Below are 26009 nucleotides of genomic sequence, written 5' to 3' on the forward strand. Positions count from 1 at the left end.
CACCTTCAACATGAACCTATCACCAGTCAGTCACACCTTCCCATTCTCACTCATTTCCGCTTTCTGCACAGACAACTTCTTCCACAACTCCTTGGCTCACTCATCTCTTCCCACCCAAACCACCCCCTCCCCAGGGACTTTCAACTGCAACCATAGGAGATGTAACATCTGTCCCAATACCTCAACTTCATAACCATCCAGCAACCCTAGCAGTCGTTCCAGATAAAATAGAAATTCAGGTGCACCTCTTCTAACCTTTTCTACTGCATGTGGTGCTCCTGATGTGGCCTCAGCAAGACCAAGCATAGACTAAGCAACCTAATTTTAACTCCCTTTTCCATTTTCACATTGACCTTTCTGTTCTGGGCCTCCTCCATTGCCAGAGTGAGGCCACATAAAAACTGGAGGAATACATTCAAGAGAGTGCTAGATAGAGCTCTAAAGGATAGCGGAGTCAGGGGGTATGGGGAGAAAGCAGGAACGGGGTACTGATTGAGAATGATCAGCCATGATCACATTGAATGGCGGTGCTGGCTCAAAGGGACGAATGGCCTACTCCTGCACCTATTGTCTACTGTCTATTGTCTATTAACACCTCATATTCCACATGGGTAGCTTGCAACATAATGATATCAACATTGATTTATTCAATTTTATGTAACTGACCTAAAAATACCCTCTCTTTCTTTTGCCCCACCTAGTTGTGTACTAATTTCCCCCTTTTTCCTACTCCCCTCATCTGCCACCTATATTCCTTCCTCTGGCTTCACATTTTGCACTTTGTCTGTCCTTAGCTCTCACTTTGACCTTTGTTCATCCATCTGCCAATCAAACACATGTATCCACCTATCACTGGCCAGCTTTTGACCCCCCCCCCCTCCCCCCACCTCTCTTCCACCTCTCACCCCCCCCCCCCCCCAACTACAATCAGTCTGAAGAAGAGTCCTGACCTGAAACATCACCTATCCATGTTCTCCAGAGATGCCAACTGACCTGTTGAGTTACTCCAGCATTGTGTGTCTTCTTTTGTAAATCAGCTTCTGCAGTTCCTTGTGGCTACATCATCAGTTGTGGTCTTTACTCATATGAGATCTTCAAAATGCAGAATCCATTATTTGACAAGGTTCCTCTGGCATTATGTTGATTCCCAACGAAGTCTTCTCCAACTGCATTAATCTAATGATGTTTAAAACGGGCTAAGTAAGGGTGCTCCTCAATACGTACTGCGTGCCAGAACCCATTATTTGCATATAGCATGCTGCAGAGGTTTGCTCTGCTCAGCTCCAGCAAAACATGTTCTATCATCTTTATAGATCAGTGTCTCCTCTTTAATTTGATTAATATCTCTTAGGTCTAGCCAGATTCTCAGTTTGCCAAATAACAGCAGCCAGCAAACACGGGGTTGTGCAGTTCAATGGAGCTACTCTTCCTGCCTTAGTCTGTCTCCTCATCTCAGTTTTAACTTTCTTGAATCGTGCCTTGAACCGTAAACTTGAACCATGCCTTGCTGAAAATGAAGCCGGTTGTTTCTTCTCAGCTAGGACTCATAGATATTTACCTTCTAGTTTCCCAGTTCAACAAAACATATCTGCAACAATGTAAAGGCGGTGACGTGCAGAGGTTGATTGAGTGAGCCTGTTTGCAGGTAAGGGGACCTTTGGCAAGTGGGAGGATTTCAACATTGAGAAAGCAAATGTATGGGGCCAGCATGTTCCTGTCAAGATGGAGGGTAAGACTGGCAGGTTTAGAGAGCACTGGTTGACGAGAGATTTTAAGGCTCTAGTCAGGTAAAAGAAAGATGCATAAGGCAAAATAAAGAGCCATACGTCAGATTCAGGCAGTCGGGATCAAGCAAATTCCAACACAGCGGTAGAGTTGCTGCCTTCCAGCACTTGCAGTGCCGGAGACCCGGGTTCGATCCTTACTGCGGACGCTGTCTGTACGGAGTTTGTATGTTGTCCCCGTGGCCGCGTAGGTTTTCTCCGAGATCTTCGGTTTCCTCCCACACTCCAAAGACATAGAGGTTTGTAGGTTAATTGGTTTGGTGTATGTGTAAAATTGTCCTTAGTGTGTGTAGGATAGTGTTAATGTGCGGGGATCGTTGGTCGGTGCGGACTCGGTGAGCCGAAGGGCTTGTTTGCTCGCTGTATCTCTAAACTAAACAAGATTCCAGGATAGGGTGCCAGGGTGCAGGATGTATCGGCGTGGATGCAGAACATTCTCAAGAAAGAGAGAATGAACAGCCAGAAGTTGTTGTGCACATTGGCACAAATAACGTGGGTAGGAAAAAGGATGAGGTCCAGCAGAGTAAATACAAGGAGTTAGGTAAAAGTTAAAAAGCTGGACTTCAAAGATAGTAATCTGTGAGGGTATGAATACAATGATAGGACAGATGAAAATGTGGCCGAGGAGGGGTGCAAGAGACAGGGATTCAGATTTTTGGACCATATCATTCTCTTATGGGACACAGATGACCTGTTTCAGAGGGACCTGTTTACACCTGAACTACGGGGGGGGGGGGGGGGGGGGCAATATCTTGGGAGGAGATTTGCTTGTCGGGTGGGTTTAAAATAGATTGGCAAGGCAACAGGATCCACCACGGTGGTGACACAGGTGAGAGGCTGGGTCGATACAGAAGTCAATGCCAACAGGTTCAGCAGACAGGGTAAGCGGGAGCATGGCAGGGAGCGAGCAAAGATGGTTGGATTAAATTGCATTTACTTCAACGCAAGAGGCCTGACAGGTAAGACAGATGAATTTAGGGCATGGATAGGTACATGTGATCAGGACATTACAGCCATTACAGAAAGCTGCGTAAGGGAGGGACGGAACTGGTGGCTTAATGTTCCAGGGTACAGCTGCTATAGGAGAGATAGTCTTGCTATAAAAGAGGAGGAGGAATTGCTTTATTGATAAGGAGAACATCAGACTAAAAGTGTGAGATGATATTACTGAAGGATCATCCAGAGAGGCTGAATGGGTGGAGATGAGAAATAAAAAGGGGATGCTCACCTATTTGGGGGTGTACTATAGGCCCCCAAATAGTTAATGAGAATTAGAGGAACAAATATGCTGGGAGACTGAAGACTGCAAGACTGATAGGGATGTCACAGTAGGGGATGTTAACTTTCCCAATATAGACTGGGACTGTCACGTTGCCAAAGGCTTAGATCAGATAAAATTTGTCAAGTGTGTTCGAGAAAGTGCCCTCACCAGCCCTTCAAAGAAGAGGGCAAAACTTGATCTACTCTTCGAGAGTTGGGCAAGGCAAGTGACTGAAGTGTAGGTGGGTGAGCACAATCACACTTCTATTCACTTTTTAATAGTTATGGATAAGAATAGGACTGGTCCTCAAGTTAAAGTTCTAAATTGGGGCAAGACCAACTTTGATGGTATTTGACAGAAACTTGTAAAAACTTGTAAACTGATTGGAGTAGGTTGTTTGCAGGCAAATGTACGACCAGAGTGGGATGTTTTTAAAAATGCGATGGTAAGAGTTCAAGGTGTAAATGATGCTGTCAGAGCGAAAGGCAAGGCAGGTAAGAGTAAGGAAGACAGAATGAGAAAAGAAATTGAGGCTCTGGTCAGGAAAAAGGAGGCATGGGTCAGGTATAGGCAACTGGAATCAATATTACTTTTGTATTTTCTCCACAGAAGCTGCCAAATCTGGTAAGTGTTTCCAATATTTAAAGATTTTTATTATTGCTGTTCTATCCTGTTGCTATAGATTGCATATCTACAAATAGCTAAGCTTTTTTTGTGGCTCTGTTAGTGTAACTTCGCGTTACACAGAACAGAAACAGCCTTTCAGCCCAACTCATCCATTCTGATCAGTTTTTCTAACTCAATCAGCTCACCCCATCTGCCTGTACTTTGCCATGGTACCTGCCTCTGCAGTTTTCTCTAGCAGCTCATTCCATACGTGCACCACATTTTTCATGTAGAAATGGACCTTCAGATCCCATAAGATTATAAGATAAGTGATAGGTGCAGAATTAGGCCATTTGGCCCATCAAGTTTACTGCACCATTCAATCATGGCTGATCTATCTCTCCCTCTCAACCCCATTCTCCTGCCTTCTCCCCATAACCTCTGATACCCATCTCTTTTGAATCTTTCTCAGCTCACCATAATCCTATGCCACCTGGAATTTTCGATCTTGGGAAAAAAAAACAATGACCATTCTATGCCTCTCATGGCAAATGTACAATAAAACCTTCTTGGAAAGTTACTTGAATATTGAAAGTTGAGAATGTTAATGAATTGAAGCAGCTAAAGGATATCCCTGCCTTTGAGGGAATTGTATCTGTATGAATGTCAAGTTGTTAATAATTCAAGTTTCTTAAAAATTGTATACTGATCAACCAATTTTTTCACCATGAAACACAGAGGGACTTAATTCACATGCTAGTTAAAAGCAGCCTTGGTATGAAATATCCAATTTGTCTGAAGCCATCCTTTTAGCATAAAGGGCTCAGAAAATATTTATATAGAATAATAAAGATTCCATAGCACCAAACTAATCTGCATGCCTGTCTTATTTTAAATTGCTTCATAAATTTAAAGCAATCACATTTGAAGTTTTTGGAAATTATTTTGTCACATTATTTGCCTGACATTGCCGACAACAAATTATCCTTAAATATCTTTACTCCCATTCCTTTTGAAAAGAGGTATCCTACTAGGAACATTTTCAATGCTATCCATGTAGATGTTTCATAATTGTAGATTTATGGAATTTTTTAAGGAAAATCCATGTAGATATATATTGAATTCAAAACCAGAGTATAGTTACAGAAATATTTCATTTCTACCATCGTTTGTTTCCTGGGACAACGCTGATACATGTCGACACAAGCAGTGGAAGACGATCAAGATATGAAACTGGCAGGGCAAGTTTCAAGCAGAAAAAAGGAAAATTATTCATGACATAATGAATTATAACAAACTCAGACTGTTTTTTTCCTTCCTGATATTTTACTCTGATATTATTGGAGAGCTTTAGCTCTCATCAAATAAAGTATAATTTTTTATAAATAAATTATGAAACGAGGTTTGTTTACACATTTCCTCTTAGTGTGAATATTAACAGAGAAACAGCTAGGACAAATCCAGGGAAATCATCAATATCAATACAGAGCAAATAAGTGAATGTATTACAATTAATATGATACAGCGGGAGGGAATTGCCACATTTTAGCCTTCTAACAGTACATATCATTGTTTTATTGCAATAATCGGGCTCGCTTAGGGTCAATGGATCAATTTAAAATTTAGATCCATGTGTTTGTCTGCTCACTATCATGCTAGAAAAGCTGTCAAAGAAGAAATGTCTTACATATTTCATAGAGGTAAATGAGCATGGATCTAAATAGGATCAAGCGGTTCTGTTGACCCAAGGTTGTATCTAATACAAATACTCTCCACCACACTTACCACTGCTCAATGTCTCCAAGCTACATCACACAACCAGCGCACAATGCCAGCTCAGAAACCATCTCAACTTCTTTACCAAACCACATTGCACATCTCAATTTCCTCCCAAATGCAGGACAGGGTGTTATATAACTGGCAGCCAGAAAATGAGAGCCACAGACGTGGTACACTTTCTAGAGGAGACTGTAGTTGCAACATGGAGAGGCTCCTAGAGATTCTATGCCTCCTTGTGAAGCTGACATCAAGGAAGATCATAATATCCTCATGCATGGCCTTCTTTCTCACATCTCACATCTACCTTATTGTAGAACCAGATTTACAAGCTGTAGGTGGTGAGTGTGTGCAGGCTACAGGTACAAGAATAACACACAGGAGTGGTGTTGAGATTTATGTAATTTACAAATCAAATTTTGATTTATTGATTTGGTTTGGAATGCCCAATTTAAATTGGTTTTATTTTTGCATTGTGGTCAAGCAGGTGGTATGGTAAACTGTAATGGACAGATTAAAATAAACATCCATATGGACATCAGTACATAGAAATAGAAGGAGGTCATTGATTTTTCCCTTCATACCATTTCAGATCATAGACTATAATTTACCGGAACCGCTACACTGCACCCAATGATTTTCTCAATATCTAAAAATCTATCAACCTCTCTCTTGAACATGCTCAGCGACTGAGGCTCCACAATCGTCTTCATGGAAAATTCCTATGATTCATGACCCTCCGAGCGAAGAAATTGCTTCCCATCCCTGCAAGGAAGACTCCTAATTCAAGGTACCCCAGCCTGTCAAGCCCATTATAACAGTGCAATTTTTGAGAAGACATTCTTCTCGCCTCCAGAGAGTGTGGCTCCTCTCCTCATGCAATCTCATCAGCGCTTTGTATAATTGGAGGGAGATGTCACTCCGCTTGATTTTAACAAAGACCAATATACCTTTTCACCTTATAATTGCTTGCAGTACCATCAGCATACTTTCAGTTATTTCTCACCATTGGTCAATGGTTTCCCACCATTTAAAACTACTCTACGATATTCTTCATACCAGAATGGACAGACCCACATTTTTCTGCACTATATTCCATTTCCCAAGTCCTTGCCTATTTATTTAATCTTTTAAAGCATCTATACATCCTCTTCACACCCCACACTGCCATCCAGTTTTGTCTCCAGTAAGAATGGATTCCCGCCAATCTAAATGATTCCCTCCAATCCAGGATTCCCTCCGATCCAAGATTCCCTCTTGGCCGGCACAATAGCACGGCTGGTAGAGCTGCTGCCTCACAGCGCCAGAGACCCACCCGGGTGTAATACTGATCTTGGGTGATGTCTATGTGGAGTTTGCACATTCTGCATGGGTTTCCTCTGGGTGCTCTGGTTTCCTCCTACATTCCAAAGACGTGCAGGTTTGTAAGTTAATTGTTCTATGTAAATTACCCATAATGTGTTGGGAGTGTATGAGAAAGTGGGATAGCATAGAACTAACGTGAACAGGTGATCAACATCAGCGTGGACCCAATAGCCCAAGACCCAAAGGTCCATGCAGTATCTTTCAATCAATCAATTTTTCCAGCATAGTTATAACTTGTAAACAATTGGTTCACCAGGACCAGTCCCTGCAGTATTCCACTGAGAACAACTTTCCAATCTAAAACCCTCCCTTTTAATCCTAAATCCAAATCAATGTATCGCCCTCAATATTGTGTGTTCTAATTTTGTTTGATAATCTCTTGTGTGAAAACCTGTCACCTGTGAAAATTCTAGCTTTATTTGTCCACGGTGTGGACTGTTTCTGGGAAGATTTTTTTACTTGTTTTAAGATGATTTGGTGAGAGAACCACACAAACTTTGAAGAATGGAGTAAAGGATATCTACATCATATTGGTGATTTCCATGGCATTTCTACCAAAGTTATGGTTGAGAGGAAAAGAGGCTTGGTGGGAATTTGTCTCTGATGTGACTCCACCCAATCACACAACACTAGATTCATAATTCATTTCATTAGTAATGGTATAATTACAGTTCCATTTAGTTTGAACATGCATAGTTGAAAGCTTCAAACATAAGATTGCCGCAAAGGAAGAAAGCTGATTAATTGATGACTCGATTGACTGATTCTAGAGGAAATAAATGTAGGAACACCTGTTAGAGATTTTAAGCAATAATTTAATATGTTTTTCCGGTAAATTGGTTAATGATATATTCATTCCAGGTGCTGGATGACAAAACAGTAATCTTACAGAACAAAATCCAAGTTGAAAGGCAGGTTTCAAAAATGTAAACCAACGCAATTTTCAGTCATCAGTAACGTCTACAAATATATTGAAAACAGATTGCAGAGGTTTATCAACTTTGTACTTTACAAATCTGCATTCCTGCCATCTTTAAGAATTGGCTCCAATGGAAAAAATCAAATATTTAACATTTGACATTGGTATTCTGACACAATGATTATGTTCTTTAATGGTTAAAATAATTAAATGTAACAAATGTATAATTTTAACTTTGAAAAACTGAATAAGAAAGCAGCCCCATAATAAAGCAGAATCAACATAGAACATAATGTAAAAATATATTCTCAAATGTTAAGCCACGGATCTGTTAAGCCCCAGAAATGTGTTTGTGCAATGCTTAAAAATTGATGAATGATGAAATTGGTAATGAAAATTACATTAACATGGCATTAACCAATTTTGCCCACCTTTCTGACTGAGTCAGTGCCAGTTTTAATTAAGTGAGAATTTTTAGTGAAAAAATGTAATGATCCCTTGCAATGTTTTCTGATATCCACCTTGTCCAAATTCTATCAATATTGCTGCAATTCCCAGAATATGTATCTGGACAGATTTGCAACCACAATTAGCCTTATGTTCAAGTGTTGAGGTAATTATTCATAAGGAGGATTACAAGAATCTTGTTCTATTGCTCCTTATTTTACAGTAGGAATATACATTGGTCTAAGAATAATTGCCTTTCAAAACTTGATCCATAAAATAGGGCATTCATATTTTGCAGATTCACTGCTGATTGATTCCAAATAAACAGTTCTTTTTCATGGAGCATTTTAGGAAATTTCAGAATCAGTATCATCGTAAATAAACCAATAACATGGCATTTGATAAATGGTTGATTATAAAGATGTGTTTATTCATAAACTTCGATGATTTTAACCTTATTTATTGCACAAGAAGTAAATTAAATATAGAAAATGTCAGATGGAAATCAAATTTTAGCAATCCATGACACAATCAAACAAAAAAAGAAAGTTGCACATTTTGCATCTGAAAAACAGAAAAACTAATGTTGGAAATACCTGTAAAAAAATCTGGAAAAGACAAATGAGCCTTTCTATTTTACATCTTGCACATAAATATGTTTGACAAAGGACCCCTGCCCAGAAAATGAATTCCTCTCTCCATTCCACAAGAGCAACTTCGCTGCTGGGTGTTTCCAACAAGAAACAGGAGAGAATGTTCATTTTGGACTATAAAGCATTTAGATTCGTAAGGTAATTGTGGGCATAACAAGTTATAACATACTTATTCATTAAAATCTGTTCCTGTAATGAGTAATTAATATATATTTATTTCTCTACATGTAATATTAGCAGAATATTTAATTTTGTTTCATAAAAATTGTTCCTTCATATAATTTATTCTTTGAGCATTACAAATTTTCCAATAATGGAAATTTCAAGTGTATCTTTTACAAATTTCATTTCGCCTTTTGAATGAAATATCAGCAATTTGCTTCAAATTGCTGATATTTCAAAAATACTACAATTGAATTACTTGACTTCTCCACTTTTGCCACGTATTTCCCAAATTATCATAATGTTAAATATCATGAATATTTAGAAATATGCAAGTATCTTACATTTAGAAAAAATAAACTTACATAAATTACTTTTCCAAAGACCTAGTTATGCATAAGATACTAATTAAAAGCAATAGTGAAATTAAGAAATATTGTTGATGGAAATCTGGTTCAAAAACCATCTACTAAATTAAAGATCAGTGATTAAATATATGACTTTAATGCACCCTTACAAAAAAATAGGAAACAAAAGTATCACTGTGTCAATTTATTCATCCAATAATATGCAATGTGTCAACAATTTTAAAATTCATGGTTCAATTATGAAAGCTCCAAGTGCAAAGGGTATTCAGAGCAACTAAAGTTTGTTTTACAACAATTTACCTAGTCTTAATTTTCCAATGGATTAAAATATTTTTGCTTTCAAAGTGGGTACTCCGTTAGTTCCTAGATCCTTGACCTTTGAAAAAAGGAGTTTGCAATTTAATCTATAAAGTTGATAATTGTGTCTCCAGGTCAGATCTTCAAATGAGATTGATTATTTGGAATGTTAAATAGTAAGAAGAAGAAGAATGGTGAATAAATGCTTCTTTACAATGGACAATAGAAAGTGCATCATGAGACACACATTTGCACCTACTGCATACACTCTGAAAATAAATGTAGCTTTATTCATAAATGCTATTAATATGCTTCTGAAGGTCTGCTGTATTTTACACTATTCAAGGCTATATGTGATCACTCTGCAAGGCTGTATGTGATCACTCTGCAAGGCTGTATGTGATCACTCTGCAAGGCTGTATGTGGTTATTTTATTGAATCTTCAAACCATTCTACAAATATTTGAGATTGGCGCCCATATTATATATAACTTATTGCAACATAATAGCAACCTGTTAAAATCTAGATGGGTATATTAAGTCTATATATACATTAATATTAGATATATGTTATGAATTATACTTCATTTGAAAGTGACAAATCATTGTAATTGTGATGAATGATTGTACAATTCTTGGCATTTCTAAATCATAATGGATTATTATAGAATACATTGGACTAAACAGTCATGAAACTTACAAAGCAGTAGCAACATCACTGTCATTTTTATTTTTAATTGTGATTCTCAAATTCAAAATTAGTTTGCAATTGCAATTGATTATTTAATTATTCTGCCCAAGATAAAACTCCAGTTAATTCATTTGTGTAGCAATAAGTGATATTTGTGTCACGTTGCAAAAATACTGTCAATATCTTGTGCATATTGTGCATATTTTGGATAATGTGTGCATAAAATAGTATTCTGACTTATATAATTGCATTCATTTTTAAATCCATCTCTTGTAATTATGAAGAATTTACATTAATTTACTGTTGAACAACCACTTTGGACTTTCTTTTAAATAATTAATTACATGAATTTAAAAAAGGAGGCAGGGAAAGCCCACATAGTCCCTCAAATTTGCTCTAGCATTCAATGATCACTGCTGAACCATAAATTCAACTCCATTTCCCCATCTAATCCCCACATTCCTTGTTTCTTCCACAGTCCAAAACATCTATCAATCGCAGGCTTGAAGTACAACCTCAGTGTTGGAAAATTCTAAAGATTCACAACCCTTATTATTTGAGTCTTAAATAACAAACTAGTTTTCCTGAGACAATGTTTCAGCAGAGGCATCAATCCTTCATCTCTGTTACCACAGTCTATCAGATTCATACCTATTTCAATAAGGTCACCTTTCATTCTCTAACCTCCAGAGAGTATTTGGCCAAGCTACACAAATTTTCCTCAAAGGAAAACTATATCATCCCAGCAGTTAATCTAGTGAACCTTTGCTGTAGTGCCTGTATGGCAAATTCATCCTTCCTATGGCACGAAGATACTAACCTGTAAACAATAGTCATGGTGTAGTCTCACCTGTACCCAATACATTGCTGCACAACCTCTTTGGTATTTTTTACCCATTTGAAGTAAAGTCCACATGTGACTTACCATGTGCTTAACCTTCATATTAACTTTCTAACTTCATATTAACTTTATCCATTTCATGTGTAAGGAGACTCAAATGATTCTGGTCGCCAATAATTAATAGTTCTTCATCAAAATAAAATTCTATTTCTTTCTGTTATTCCTAACAAACTGAGTCATCTTATGATATCTAAGATTGCTGATGTTGTCTTTCTACTTAATATGCCTTTGTGTACTTACAATTTATTTTCCCACCTAGCCTTTTTCAGGGACAAACATAACAAAATTAGAAATGTAAATATGTCACCAAAGGGAAACTAAAATACTTGTCTGTCCAGAACAGACTTCCACACAAATATCATTTGTTTTTTCATACCCTCTAAATTCCATTCTTGAACTAATTCTTCATCTATGTTAATGTATTAGCCCAAATCTACAATTGAAGGTAATTTTATAATATTCAATTTTTGAATATGCACAAACACACAATGAATATGTGAACTGGATAAATTATATGTTTTGACAAATTTCATGTTTTTTTACATATTGTTATTCAATCTGAAAGTAAAACAGTTATCATTAGCTTTACTGCAAGATTTTAATTTATTTTAATTTTATTAGATCATTGCAAACCTGCTCATTTAAAGTTTTCTTAATGAAAAGAAGTAAAATTGTCTCTCAAAGTCAGGAGATTCCTGTAGGTAAAGACAACAATGCAGGATCAATTATTAAACCAACTCAATGCATATTTGTCATTCTATTGTGTCTAAATCATGACAACATCATAATCAAATGTATTAAAATATTGATCTTTAATGTTGCCTTGTTGTATAATGCCTATTAGGTTTATTATGTAAAATGAGTTCCCAAATCAAATCGGATTTTTAAAATATTTTCTCTTTTAAGCAACAGTATCAGTAATGTGAGGTTTGTTTGCAAATGCCACTGACCCCTGCTCTTTGCCCATGGAAAGCTACCAACCATGGAGCCAGGATCTTTGTTGAGGTGGAGACTGGGACTTGGGGGAGGGGTGGAGAGGAAAGGTCAGTTGCATTAGGGCTGCAACTGTGTTGACATCATAAGATTTTCTATAAAAAAGGTTAATATGAATCCAGTTTTGAAGAGCATTTTCTTATTTGGCTCGCACTGTAATATTTGAAAAAGACCTGTACAATTAAACATGACCATTTAGCAAGGAGTGCTTTGATATCTGAAAATTGTTCATTTATTCTTCATTTCCTAAACTGCAAAAAATCTTACTTGCATTCAGAAGTTCCAGAAGATTCACACGTTAAAGAAAATCACATTTTAATTGTACACAAATTATCTTTAATTATTTTAGTTCAGTTAATCAAATAGTTCAAGTAATTACATATATTGATATTAAGAACATCATCTGAAACTTGTGCAGGATTTGATTGGAATGCTACAAATATAATTTTTCATTAAAACACAATCAGATGCATGCCATATTTTATTAGATATATTTATTAATTCTTCATCGAATAACATTTATAAATTCAATATAAAGAAATGTATATTTCACACAATGACTATGACCACAAAGTTTATCTCTTGAGCAACACAATGTTGGCACAAATTTGAACTACAGTAACTATTTCGACTATTACAGATTTGCCTGTCCTTTCCGAAATAATAATTGATTGATTTCTCACAGATATCCAGAAACTTCAAAACAATATGCCAAATGCTTCGTTGTGATTACACAAATGCAAAAACTTTTACTGTTTTCGTATTTTTCTAATCATTTCCATAGACTTGTACCTCTTCGTTCTCGACATTTTGCATTTCATTGTTGTTGTAAACTATAAACAGGAAATCTGTACCTAAGACTTACCGAAAAGCAATCTTCAACCACAGTGCACTTTCTTGAAATGCTGTCCTTTAAGAAGGAAGGTCGTTGATGGCTGGATGCGGTTATTTTGACCATCAGCAACGAAGGGCCAGGCTGGAACTTTGGTGCTGATTTAAACATATTAAGCACACACACACACACACTCATATATAAATCATCGTGACACAAGAATGAGTAAGTAATCTTTGATGTTTATTTTCCGGAGAAACAAACCGATTCACGTTTCCGGGAACGGAGCTAGTTCTCGGTTTTCAATGCAGGTATTGATGTCTTACCCCGCTGTGGCCCCACTTGATTAGTACAGTTTGGCCTCAATACTGCTAAAGATCTGAATGTTCGCGAAAAACGGGTAATGAACTGCAGGGAGCTCAACTTTAGTAAACACGTTCAAACTTTCTTCCACCCAAGTTTTTTGAAGAAATATGTATATATATATAATATATAAAACGACTGGTATACAGAAACGTGGTCTATTTCCCTTTAAGTATTCTGGGTAAAAGAGGTATTTTATGACAGATTCTTTGGACGTGTTGTTGTGGAGAAAGTAAGCGTGGTGTCCGCGGGCTTAGTTCTGTCTTTTTTTGCTACCGATTGTTTGTATTGGGTTTTAACCGGTCACTTTCACATCACTTTCGAGGGCAAGGGAGCAAAATCTCCCTCAAGGACTTTGAGTCGCAGCTGGCAATGTGGACAAGGACAACATATAAGTTGGTAGTAGCAGGATGTGAGAGCCGCGCACACCATCAATGTTGTTACTTTTGATTGTTCGCAAGTTCACCATCAAGGCTGATTGCATTATCTCCTGAATTCCAACACTTTGGAAGCGTCTAAAACAGCCAAGGTCGGAATCCAGAGGGACACTTGCCAAGTTTGTGACTTGTTTAAATATTCCAAGACTTAAGTGGGCTGAACCGTTAGCATATCGAGATCTAGGAAGCTGAGCTGGATTTTTAAATGTTTTTTTTTTAACGAGGAGAAAGTATGTCGGTGTTTGGTAGCGAGGAGAGGAGGTGGAGGAGGAGGGGAGGGGGTGGGGTGGTGGAAGGAAGCTTATCTTCCGTTGTGTAGTCTTAAGTTTCTTTTTTCTTTCGTCGGCTGGAACTTGACAGTGGGAAACGAAAAGTTCACTGAGCTGAGAGACAGAGAGAATGTGAGTGATTCGGGAAGAGAAAAGGTCTGGCGGCTCTCGCCTTTGTTGTTCAAAGGAATGCGGAAATGTTGATGTTGTGTGTCAACTGCTGAAGGAGGGGTCACATTCAGGCGTCGTGGGAAAGAAAAGACAGAACCCTTGCTTTCCTCTCTCTCTCTCTCTCTCTCTCTCTTTCTCTCCGGCAAGGGCTGTGGCGGAGGGAGCGAAATCCTCGCATAAAAGAGAAAGGAGACAAGGGGTTAGAGTGGAAATTGGATAGAAATTGTCCACCCAGGCTCCATATATGCTGACCGGCAAAGAGAACCAAACATTTGGCTAACAGGTTTTGTACTCTCCAGGCCTGGCGTTTGCTTCTCTTTTGCAACTTCTACCCCAACCATCCCCCTCCCGTCCTTCCGCACTACCACCACCCGACATGTCCTCATTCACACGCTGGGGAATGCTGAGCATCTACCTGTGTGGCCCAGTCTGCCGCTTGCCGCACGCTGGGCTGCCGGCTGGGCTTTGAACGGACATTAAATAAGTGCAGACTTCTTCAGCCTGGCGTGTTTTATCAAGTGAAGCCGCGAACAGCTCTGTGTGTGCGTGCATGGGTCAGGTGAAGGGTCTCGATTAAGTAAGTCTGCAATCTTTAAGACGATGTTGCTCCTTTAAAGCTGCATGGTCTTTGGGAAGTTGAGATCGCGAGTTTCGGTGCCAAATGTGCTGGAGCGGCCGACGTTTACTGAACGGACTATTGGTTTCCCAGCATTTCCTTTCCTCCCAAGTCTTGCAAGCAGCAATTCCCTAGCCCCGGCCCCCAACTGTTGTCATTTAGCAGCCGGATGTATTTCCCACTGACAGATCTATGTACACCACCCCTAGTGCGGGATGCCCCGGGTTACTTTTAAAACTGGGATTAGAGGCAGCCGCGCTTTCTGCCTCCATGGCAGCGTGCACAGAGGAGGGTTTCCTCCCCCCAATGCAAATGCAAGTGACTTTACAGCCCCCATTAGCCCACTCCCCTCCCCTCTCTCTCTCTCGCACACACAAAAAAACATCCCCTCCCACACGACCCACACTCTCCCCATTTAATGTTATGTAATGAACCGGATTTGATAAGGGAACTCAAGATAAAGGAACCATTGGGAGGTGGCGACCACACGATGATATCAGCCATGATTGAATGGCGGAGTAGACTTGATGGGCCGGATGGCCTCATTCTAACATCACTTATGACCATACCACACGATGCCCCCACTCTCCCCTTTACATGCCCCCCCCCCCGCTCCACTCCCAGACTTGACCCATGAACCATTACCCCATGAACCATGCCCACGCCTGAACCCCATTCCCACACGACCCCCCCCCACTCTCCCCATTACCCCCCCCGCTCCCAGACTTGACCCACACCTTCTCATTACCCCATGAACCACACCCACGCCTGAACCCCATTCCCACACGACCCCACGATGCCCCCCCCCCACCCACACGACCCACGGCGTTTCATGGGGATGGGTGGATGGGGGTGTTGGTGTTGCATGCAGAGTGCATGCCTTGCAATGGGCGGACGGCTGCAGCCTCGCCGCTCGGTGCAGTCGGCAGCACGTGCTGTCGGGGTGCGCGCGTTGTGCGCGTGTCCGCCGGGGCCGCGCTCGCTAGTCCGCCCGTCCGCGCGCTCGTGTCCGCGCCCCCGCCGCCGCCGCCGCTCCTCCTGCTGCTGCTGCTGCTGCTGCTGCTGCATCATGCTCTGCTGCTGCGATCTCAGCCTTGCAAGCGTCGCTGCACAACTTTCCATGGTACACTCTTCAATCCCACCAGTAACCTCGCGTCAGTCTCTGTCAGCCCCAGCTCCCTAGTCCTTTATTAACAACTAACCGCACAGTCTCGTTATCATCTGTGTGTGCACTCTGTTAAAATGTATTTTATTTTAAATATATATAAATGCTTTGCTTTCCAGATGTGATCGGCCCGGATAACCTCCCTGGTTGTTTCCGTCTCTGTGTGTGTGTGTGTCAGACATCGAGGGGGCTCCGCAGTTTGCACCATGGACGCTAAAGAGGGCAGTTTCTCGGAGCGCTATGAGCCGGTGGCCGAGATCGGGGAAGGGGCGTACGGCAAGGTTTACAAGGCCAGGGACAGGAACAACGAAGGTCGCTTCGTTGCACTTAAAAAAGTGCGAGTCCAGACCGGTGAAGAGGGGATGCCCCTCTCCACCATCCGGGAGGTGGCCGTGCTGAGGCAACTTGAGTCCTTCGAGCATCCCAACGTGGTCAGGTGAGGGGGGACGGCAGCTGCCGGGGACTGGGGCAACCTCGCTCACTTAAACACAACCCTTCTCCCCCAGTTACAGTCATGGAACAATTGACCCCTCTCTCTTCCCCCCAAACAATTAACATGTTGCTGGCAAACGGAGAGAGACGAAATCAAAGCGTTATCCTCCAACACATCTGTGGGAAGTGAATGTCAAAGTGTCCCCCACTCCCTAACCTGATATTGGGCAAATATTTATGCAGGTAAATGCAGAGATTGGACTCATTTGTTTACATCGGAATTGTAATTAAAGGTCAAATCCGAGGTTTGGAAGTTTTTCAATGCTGGTGTTAAACTAGCTGTGTGGGACTGTCAGGTGCGAAAACATATCCAGAGAGACACGGCACTTCCTCTGCGGCAGGCGGCACCGCCGCTCCACGCATTGAAATTGCATGAAAGTAACTAGGAAGAGTGAAAGCACCTTCTTCCTACTCAAGAGAGAACTGTCTCATTTTATATATTTGTCCCAGCAATGGTTTCGGGAGTGGGGCGCTCTGTCATTCAATTTCCAGGTGAACATCATCATAATAACACTTCACCATATGGTCAAGTGGAAGAGTCTCTCCAGGCTGCATATCTTAAATTAATTCACAGGGAAACAAAAACGAGGAGCAATTTGTCCATTCCTTATTTTGTGAATTTATTACCAAATAATACTTCACTGAAGAGTTTATGTGCAACATTATATTTTGGGATAAAATATGTAGCTTTGTGTAACATTTCATAATGCATTTCATTTCCACACCACGGGGCTATTCGTTTCTCACCACCCATGAATAAAAACAATTTATAACTTATTTTTAAGGTCAAACATTTAACAGCCCTCCCGCGCCATTTCAGCAAGAATGAGCGTCGGTGAAACATAAAACGGATATTGTGACACGGTGAAGGTTTTGTGCAAATTAGGTGAAACTGTAGCAAGTTTCTGACAATCAAATCAGAGTCACCTCTCTGCAAACTAGTCCTTAAAGTTCCAGTTTGCAACGGGTTTAAGAGAATAAGAATAGCAGATGGTGGGTGGGGGGCGGCCGTGCAGAGAGGATTTAAAGGACAGTTGGAAACTCCAGCTCCGGGGGCTGTTGTAGTTCTCGCGTCATTAGCGCGAGAAGTAAGCGGGAAGGCGCCGCCGCTTCTCCCTTTCTCGTCCGCGTTGTTTCGGTTGTTTCTGCTGCGTCCGCGCTGTTGTTAAAGCGTCCCGTTGTCAATTTCACTCTTCGCATCTATCTCTCCAACGTTCACATTTCCACCAATGCCAAGTTTCACTTTTACCATCCTGTATCGACTCACGCAAAGAACGGATACACGAATGAATAAATTGCCAAAATGATATAATTCATTATAGCTGATGTTGCTATTTAGGGAATTTCCCTGAAAGTCCTATTTTTTTGAGACTCTTCTGAGTTGAGTGTACTTTTTCACAGCAATCTTTTATTGGAAACACCGTGCGTGTTCACGGATGACTGTTAACATTTCTTTTTCCCTTACTGTAAGGGAGAACTTCAACTGGAGTCTTTTTTCCTCGTCTAATGTCATTTGCAAACAGCTGCAGAGTAGCCTGTTACCTTTTGAATGCACATTTGGATTTTAACTTGATTATACAAAACTACCTTAAGTCACTTATAGAATGAACGTTTTCATTTTCACTTGGCAGTGTGAGTTTCCAACATGAGTACAGAACTTTTTGGGGCAAGCCAATGAATGAGACATCTGATTTCCCCATATGCCTTCTTTGTAATGTCCCAATTCATTGCAACTGTCAAGTCCCTTGTTTAGTCATCATTTATTCTGAGTTTCAAAGAGTACTTCCTTTCTCACTTTTTTGTTATTTCTCCTTCAGAAAACCGATGAGTTAACACTAAATACTGATTGTTCTGCAATTTTCAGATTTGACTTTTGCACGACCAAAGCAGAAGTTAATCCCTGAACATTAACAGTGTCCACGGCCCCAATAGCCAGGCAGGAGAAACTGGTATTTGTTTGTAAATGTTAAACTATTGGCAGGATAACCACTGGTATGTGGGATTAGAATAGTTGGGCACTTGATAGTTAGTTACGGGCATGATGGGACAACTGGCTTGTTTCCCTGCCCTATGACTCTAGCTAACTTTGCAGTTATTTTTCAAATTTGTTAATCAGATACTTAAAGCTATCGGAAAACAGGTAGGTTTTGGTTTAGTATTAAATCCAAAAGTGCAACACTCCCTTACTATTGTACTGATGTTTAATGCACAACTTCCTGGCTCAGATGGATAATGGTATTTAAGCTCTAGTTGACATATCCCTTGATATGAGAGCTCCAAAGGATTTTGATGTTGAGTTTTTGTACCAATTGAATTGTAGGTAAGTTAGCATGCTGAGCCTGAGAAAGTTGATGATGTACTCTATTCCAATAAAAGTCACTTGCTGAACTGCCAGGTATTGTGTCCATGTTAGTTGTTTTGCCATTGTGGGAAGCAATTAGCTGTCGTTTCATTTACACCACAAGCAATTTGACACAGAAGATAAATAGTTGGTTGGTGTTAATTTATTGGAGATAAAAAGAACTAAGAAACGGAATTGGTTGGTAACCTGATAGAGAAGCAGATAATGTCAAATGGTTGCAAGAAACCCAACAACACTTGTAAAGAGTAAATGCTTTTATTGCTTTGGTTTTACTTTCTCGGAACCCTGAGAATGAATCTGCATTTGAAATGCGAATTTACTTTTTCTTCCTTGATGCTGGTAAACCTCCTCTATATTTCTATCATTTTATAATCACAACACATGCATTATAATCGTGTGTTTATGGAACAAATTTGGTAATTTCACTCATACACAATGATACCTTAATAAAAGTGGGGGATGATTCTTGCTGTATACTAGAGGGCATTGAACGAGGAATGCCAATACTAGCCTGGAATACTGAATTGGATGTCAAAAATTCCATACTTATCGAACTGAGCATCGTAAATAAATCTTTATAAGCTGTACCATGACAGATGTTTTACAACAATGTTTTCCTGCCTTTCAAAAACAGTTTGCGTTTAACTTGACCAAACAACCTAAGGTGCTTCACAAAGGTGGACGCGGAAAAGTTCACGGAATGCCGAAGAAGTATTTAGATGTGGTATTAGACAAAGTTGGGAAAACCTTGAATTTGAAAGAAAATCTTCAAACTGTAGAGATAGATTGGATAGTTCATGGAGGGCCTACTATAACATGTTGCCCATGGATGGCTTGTAGGGAACAGAAGGTACTGGAAATTCAATGCTGGTGCAATCATTTTTAACATCTTTTACAGACAATTCTTCTTAGCACGAGTAGCATCATTGAACATTTCTTCTAGCCTTTAAGGTCGCATATCAGTTCCTTAATCAGTGAATTATTAATTAATTCTTTATTAATATGGATTATGTTCAAAATAACTGAAATTATTATCTGAACATGAAATATATAGATTACTTATAATGGCAAGAAAGAGATCTGTCATAATAAATTATCCTATTAAAAGATAATGCACAATTGAGATATAGTAAAGTATATTTTAACATTAATAGAAGAGCTAAATTCTGGTTAATATTTTGGCTAGAAATTAATGGGAGAGCTCTGAATCCATGTGGTCTTTCCTCATGTGGTCTGTAGTGGCTTTAAACTGAGTTGAACAGAGACTGAGTTTCTACAGTTATTGCGCTATGTTTCATAATTTATTATTCAGAAATGAAATATATGGCACATAGCAAATCTGCTTCATATGTTGAATATGTCAATTTATTCTGATATTTATAGGTACCTATATCTTTAATATGAAATAATTTCATAAACATAGAATGCCATTAAAAAGTAAGCTAACAGAAATATGCTAATTATTGCTACTGGTCAAAGACTCTTGAAGAGTTCTAGGTGACATAATGCATAATTCATTTAGCAAATATATTCAGCTATTTAATAATATTTGGTCTTGAAAGATACATTGGTCCGATATATACTTCTAATTTTGTTTTATGTCTATTTATTTTGTGATTGAGATTAGCATTGTTTACATTCAACACAAATCCAAGCACACTGTTTATATTGGTTAAAATGGAAACTACAGCTTCTTTTCCTTGAGTTATTAAAACCAACTCAGCTGAATCATTCTCATATCACAACCTGTTAAAATTCATCCATGTTCAGAATAGCTTAATGCATTTAAAAGACTCTTTAACATTGCATGTGAGCTTATTGCCATGCTTGCCAAAATGCCAGAAATGTAAGTATCTGTCAGCTGCCTTCAATACAATGCTCACTTTAAGACCACATTAAGACCAGTTCTTGTGTGAGACTTTGTCTTCCTGGGAAATGGAAGTATGTCATGCCTCCCGCCTGTTCATGTTCGACATTTCACTATGCATAGATGCCACCTCTAAGCTGACCTACCACTATTGCCATGCTCTGAGTTGGTTTCTCTCGTCCCTCAGCACCTCAGGAAGAAGGGCAAAAGTTAGAGGTACATGCTTTTGCCATAAATCGGAAGATAGTGAGGGGGTGGGGGTAGGAAGTGTGGGGGTGGGAGGGGTGGCAGTGTGATGCAAGGAGGTTGGGCAGGTATGAGCCTTCGCCACTGCTTTCCAAGATTTCAGCAATGGCTGCTGTGGTAATGGTGAGTGTTGTGTCCTCCACTCTGGAAAGTTCATGCAGCTGGGGCAATTTACCCATCATCCAGCTATTGCTGTCTCCACTGATACACTATCTTTTGTACAAGAGAAGTAAAAGTGAGTCAATATGAGGCAATGCAAATGATATGCCCATCACCAATGAAATAGTTGGTGATCTCGACTGCCTATTCCAGGAAACAAATTTGCCACATTATTGAATTTTATCTCTTACCCCACCCCCCAATTTTGGTTTTGCCACATTACTGAATCCTTTTAAATGATTTTATTTGGATACACTTGGTCAATTTTTAAAATGAAATATTCTGGAAGAAACCATTGTACAAACCATTCATCCACCAGCTTAAACCTTGTTGCTCATGCAGTATACAAACCTGTGGCCTCTACCACCAATAAGGAAGAGAGCAGCGGGTGCAGAGGAACTTCAACAACAGTAGGTTCTCTTCCAAGTCACACACCATTCTGAACTGGAAATATATTGGCTTTCCTTCATTGTTGCTGGTCTGTACCTTGGAACCTCCTCTTGAACAGCCGCAAGGTATGCCTTCACCAGAAGTGCTGCTGCCGCTCAAGGTGGCAACTCATTTGTGCCTACTTGAGGGCAATTAGATTTGGGCAATAGATTCCATCCATATCCCATAAGATTTTTTTTTTTAAATTTTGTGAAAAAAGTCCTAGCCTGCCTAACTCTCCCTATAACTCACTCTCTCGAGTCCTGGCAAAATCCTGGTAAATTTTAACTGCACTGCTTCCACCTTAGTGGCATCTATCCTGTAACAGAGATTTGAACCGTAGTACTTTGAGCTGCCTTTCATCTTCTACAGAACTACTTGTATATGTTACTTTGTTATTAGAATTTGTTGAGTATGCTATGGTTTCAAATTCTATTAAATACAAATTATTACATAGAAAACTCTAATTAACTACTAAACATAGATTACCAAAAGGTTCAGCTGATACCACAAATATCAGGTAATATAAACTACTATTTAAAACATGACATGATGTTATATAGGTGAACCCACTTCCCATGTAGTCCTTAATTTCTGCAGTAAATATTGTATTGACATGGAGTTTGTTAAGGCAGATTTTAACGATTTTTCCATTTTGTTTGTTTATGGTAGATATTCTTGGTGATGTAGACATTTATACTATTATCTGTGTGTGATGTATGAAAATATTGTTAACGAAAGATTAACTCTGTATTGCCAAAAAACATTAATCAGTTAGTCAGTCAGCTTGTTTCAACATTCGGCACTTTAATTACATTTGTACAACTTGTTTCCATGTCTCTTCAAAAATTCCATCAAGTGTAATCTTGAATGTTTTGATTGATGTTTTGTCATGTTTTTACGAGGAATGAGTTCCAGATTTAGATCAAGCTTTGTGTGAAAGGTAGTTTCTGATCTGAAATGTCTACACTCTTAGGATTGAGATTCCATTCCTTTGTGTTTGGATTACTGTTGAAACAAAATAGTTTTCCTACCTTTATTACATTTCTTAATCACAGATGCCTTGAAAACCAACTCAGTTTCTATGATCTTAATTTCTTTAATCCTTTAAGTCCAGCTAAAATTGAGCCAGTACTGTTTTCCCTTCCAAAACCAATATGTATATCCTGAACTCTAATGTTCATTCCAGATCAGGATTGGCCAATGCTTTTATTTCCTTCATGGGGTGCAAGTGTCAGGGTATGAAAAATGACCTTGGTTTACTCGATGTGTCCAACAAATACACTCGGTCTCCTTGATTACATGTGTAGGAAGGAACTTCTTCTTCTTTTGTGTCCATCATCCATGTTTCAAATGTTACATCACTGTCATCGTCCGTCCTGAAAAGGGTGCAAGCTTCCGGCGACAATCAGTGGGAGCCATCACTTGGTGCAATAGATGATGGTGGTAGCAGTATTAGCTCAGGACACGTCCAGTTTCCAGTCCCGCAGCACGGACACTTCTGCTTTGGGGCCAGGAAGGAACTGAAGATGCTGGGTTAAACCTTGATTACTTGATGCTCCTTCAAGTAATCGAGAGATCATGTATTCAGGAGAGAGTTAGATATGGCTCTTAGGGTTAACAGAATCAAGGGATATGGGGAGAAAGCAGGGATGGGGTACTGATTTTGGATGATCACCCATGATCATATTGAATGGCGGTGCTGGCTTGAAGGGTAGAATGGCCTACTCCTGCACCTATTTTCTATGTTTCTCTGTTTCTAATCTGTCAATCTGCCTCTGATAATGAATTCAAATACCAATCCCGCAACTCATCTTAACAGGTTTACTTTTCCTTGTCAAAATATTTTGAACCTCAGAATATGATGGTCAGTGCATCTTAATTAAACTAAATTCCTCTCTTTTGACTTTTATCTCTTATTTATTTTCGATTCCCTGTTTGCACTTTCTCCACCCTGACATATACAGTATTTATTCAACCAGTGAACCAATTTATTTAAAGGATCAGCATTTCCTTTTATTGCTATATTTTTATTGTATTTATTTCTTTAAATTGTGGTTCCCTCTGAAATCACATTGTATTTTTTTTTCTATTCCTTTTTTATGTTTATATTTGTCTTTTTTTTCTATTTGGATCCCTTTGCATCTGAGAATGAACCTCCCAATCTACTGGGGTCTTTATTTGTATTTCCTCAGATATCCTCAGGAAGGTCTACTGTGTCAAAAGCTTCAACATCTTTCCTAGATTGGTTGAACCCCATATTTCACCCAATAGTTGAATGGACGTTACAGTCTCCTGACATTTTAATCTTTCCACTTTACTATCTCCAGTGATAAAGCCTACTTTTTCATAATTCCATCAAACTGAAGATTTTTTAATGTTGTATAAAACAGTACTTACAAATCCTTCGGATCTTCTGCAACAGTGTGTGTTCATGTATTTACAGTATAATTATTGGTGTTGTTAATTTAAACAAAATGTACCTCTTGTATATTTATTTTTAATTCCGTTTGCTATTTGATAGTGGCTTAACAAAATTAGCAAATTAGCAAAATTAGAATTACGTGTCTGTTACTTTGATATTATCTACAAACTTCTGGTTCATTTCCTCTATACTATATACATCAGAACATGTCATTAAATGCAGCTAAGAGATAGGGCCTCAGAAGTGGACCTTGCGTGATACCACAATCTACTTCCAATCGCCATGATAAAACATTATCCCATTTAACCACATCTTAAATCCAGTGGGCTTTTCTGCCCATCGGTTTACATATCATAATTTTGTTTTTATTATCCTCCATGTCATGTACTTCCATGTGAAGTACATCCACTAGATTCCACCATTTGATCTGTCTTTTGCCACCTCAAATATTTCTATGGAGGATGGTGAAACCTTTTGAAATCAGTAATCTGTTACTTCTCCTACAAAATGCAATAAATTGATTTTTGACAATGCCATTGTTCGTTGTTAAAGGGAAATTACTGTATGATGTATTTCCTCTACCAAATCCAATTATAGCTTGTGTATAGAGTGTGTACCCAGACCAGCTTGTAAAAACTAAAGCATCTCGCCTGAATTGCCTGAGGGCAGGTCAAATTGAGTTTAGCAATAAAATAATAAACATTTTTTTTAAAACAGCAAGAAATATTGAAGTGAACCTATGCAAGTGATATTGAATTATAGTTCATTTAAAATGCATTGCACTGGCTACTCGCTGTAGCAGACCACCTCCACTGACTGGTGAGGAGACATGTAGGGTTGAATGAACTTATCCCCCAAAACCAAATCTGCCCACAATCACAATCAACAACTAGGACTCTGGTGGTGGTCCTGATGCTCACCCCCAAATGCCTATGGAAGCTTTTATGAGCTCATTGCTGTTTTAAGTTCTTCAAACTGTTTGGAAATGTCTAAGATGATTAGAGATGCTTTTGTTGGGAAAAAAAAGCAGTTGAAATAGACCTAAATAATTTAATCTATAGTAATTATTTAATGGAGACGCAAAAGATTGTAGATGCTGGAATTTTGAGCAAAACACAATGTTGGAGGAACTCAGCAGGTGAAGCAGTATCTGTGGAGGGAAATGGACAGTTGATGTTTTGAGTAGAGATATTCACCTGGACTCAAAGACTGGAGGGGGGATAGGCTCTATAAAGAGATGAGGGGGTGTGGTTATAGCTGGCACGATCAGTGGATAGGTGGATTCAGTGAAAGGGAGTGGATTGATGGATGGAGAAAGGTGGGAGAGAAAGGAATAGAGATAGTGACAGAGGCTGGGGTGTGATAGGTAGAGGTAACCTGGGTCAGCATATGGAATCTGATCAGAAAGGAAGGTGGAGGGTGAGACCAAATGTGAGAGGTGGATGAGAAAAGGTTACCAGAAATGAGAGATTTCCAATGTTAATGCTTTGGGGTTTGTAGACAAATTGATATCCAGATGTGAGAACAGTTTGGCCCAATATCTTACTATAACTTGTTCATCTGAGCATGTACATATTGTTAAAGAAATATCATATTGTTAAATTAAAATATCAGTTATTTTCCTTAGCTGAAATTAATCATCATAAATTCCTCTTGATTTTTTCACCACATTACTATAACGTCTTTACTTTAAAGGAACTCATAGGGTGTGGTGTGCTGAGATGTTCTGAGGTTGTGAAATGAATATTTGTTTCACATTTAAAAGACTATGCCAAGGCAAGCTATTGTTGCATGCAAATCTCATCTGACAAATTTATCTCACTTATCTCCGTTCAAATGGTTTACTGAAAATGGCTATGCGCCATCACTCATAAGTACTCTATTTGTAGAGTCATGCAGTCTGAGTAATAGAATGCTGGACCATGACATGCCATGCTCTAATCTGCAAATTTAA

The 26009-nt window shown here is 39.2% G+C and overlaps 1 protein-coding gene across 2 annotated transcripts in view; it reads left to right on the forward strand.

Moving 5' to 3' along the window:
• The first annotated feature begins 13926 nt into the window (after window positions 1-13926).
• The window catches only part of cdk6 (cyclin dependent kinase 6), a 152339-nt gene continuing 140256 nt past the window's right edge, over window positions 13927-26009 (forward strand). Inside the window, exons 1-2 of one of the 2 annotated variants that reach the window (XM_078421352.1) lie at window positions 13927-13973; window positions 16195-16511. In XM_078421352.1, coding sequence (XP_078277478.1) covers window positions 16282-16511 — 230 coding nt within the window. In that variant the 5' untranslated portion in view covers window positions 13927-13973; window positions 16195-16281. Of the gene's footprint in view, window positions 13974-15926; window positions 16034-16194; window positions 16512-26009 lie in introns of those variants that run through there. The other variant, XM_078421349.1, reaches the window with a different exon arrangement.

This window comes from Rhinoraja longicauda, chromosome 2 (genome assembly GCF_053455715.1).
Source record: "Rhinoraja longicauda isolate Sanriku21f chromosome 2, sRhiLon1.1, whole genome shotgun sequence".
Classification (NCBI taxonomy): Eukaryota; Metazoa; Chordata; class Chondrichthyes; order Rajiformes; family Arhynchobatidae; genus Rhinoraja; species Rhinoraja longicauda.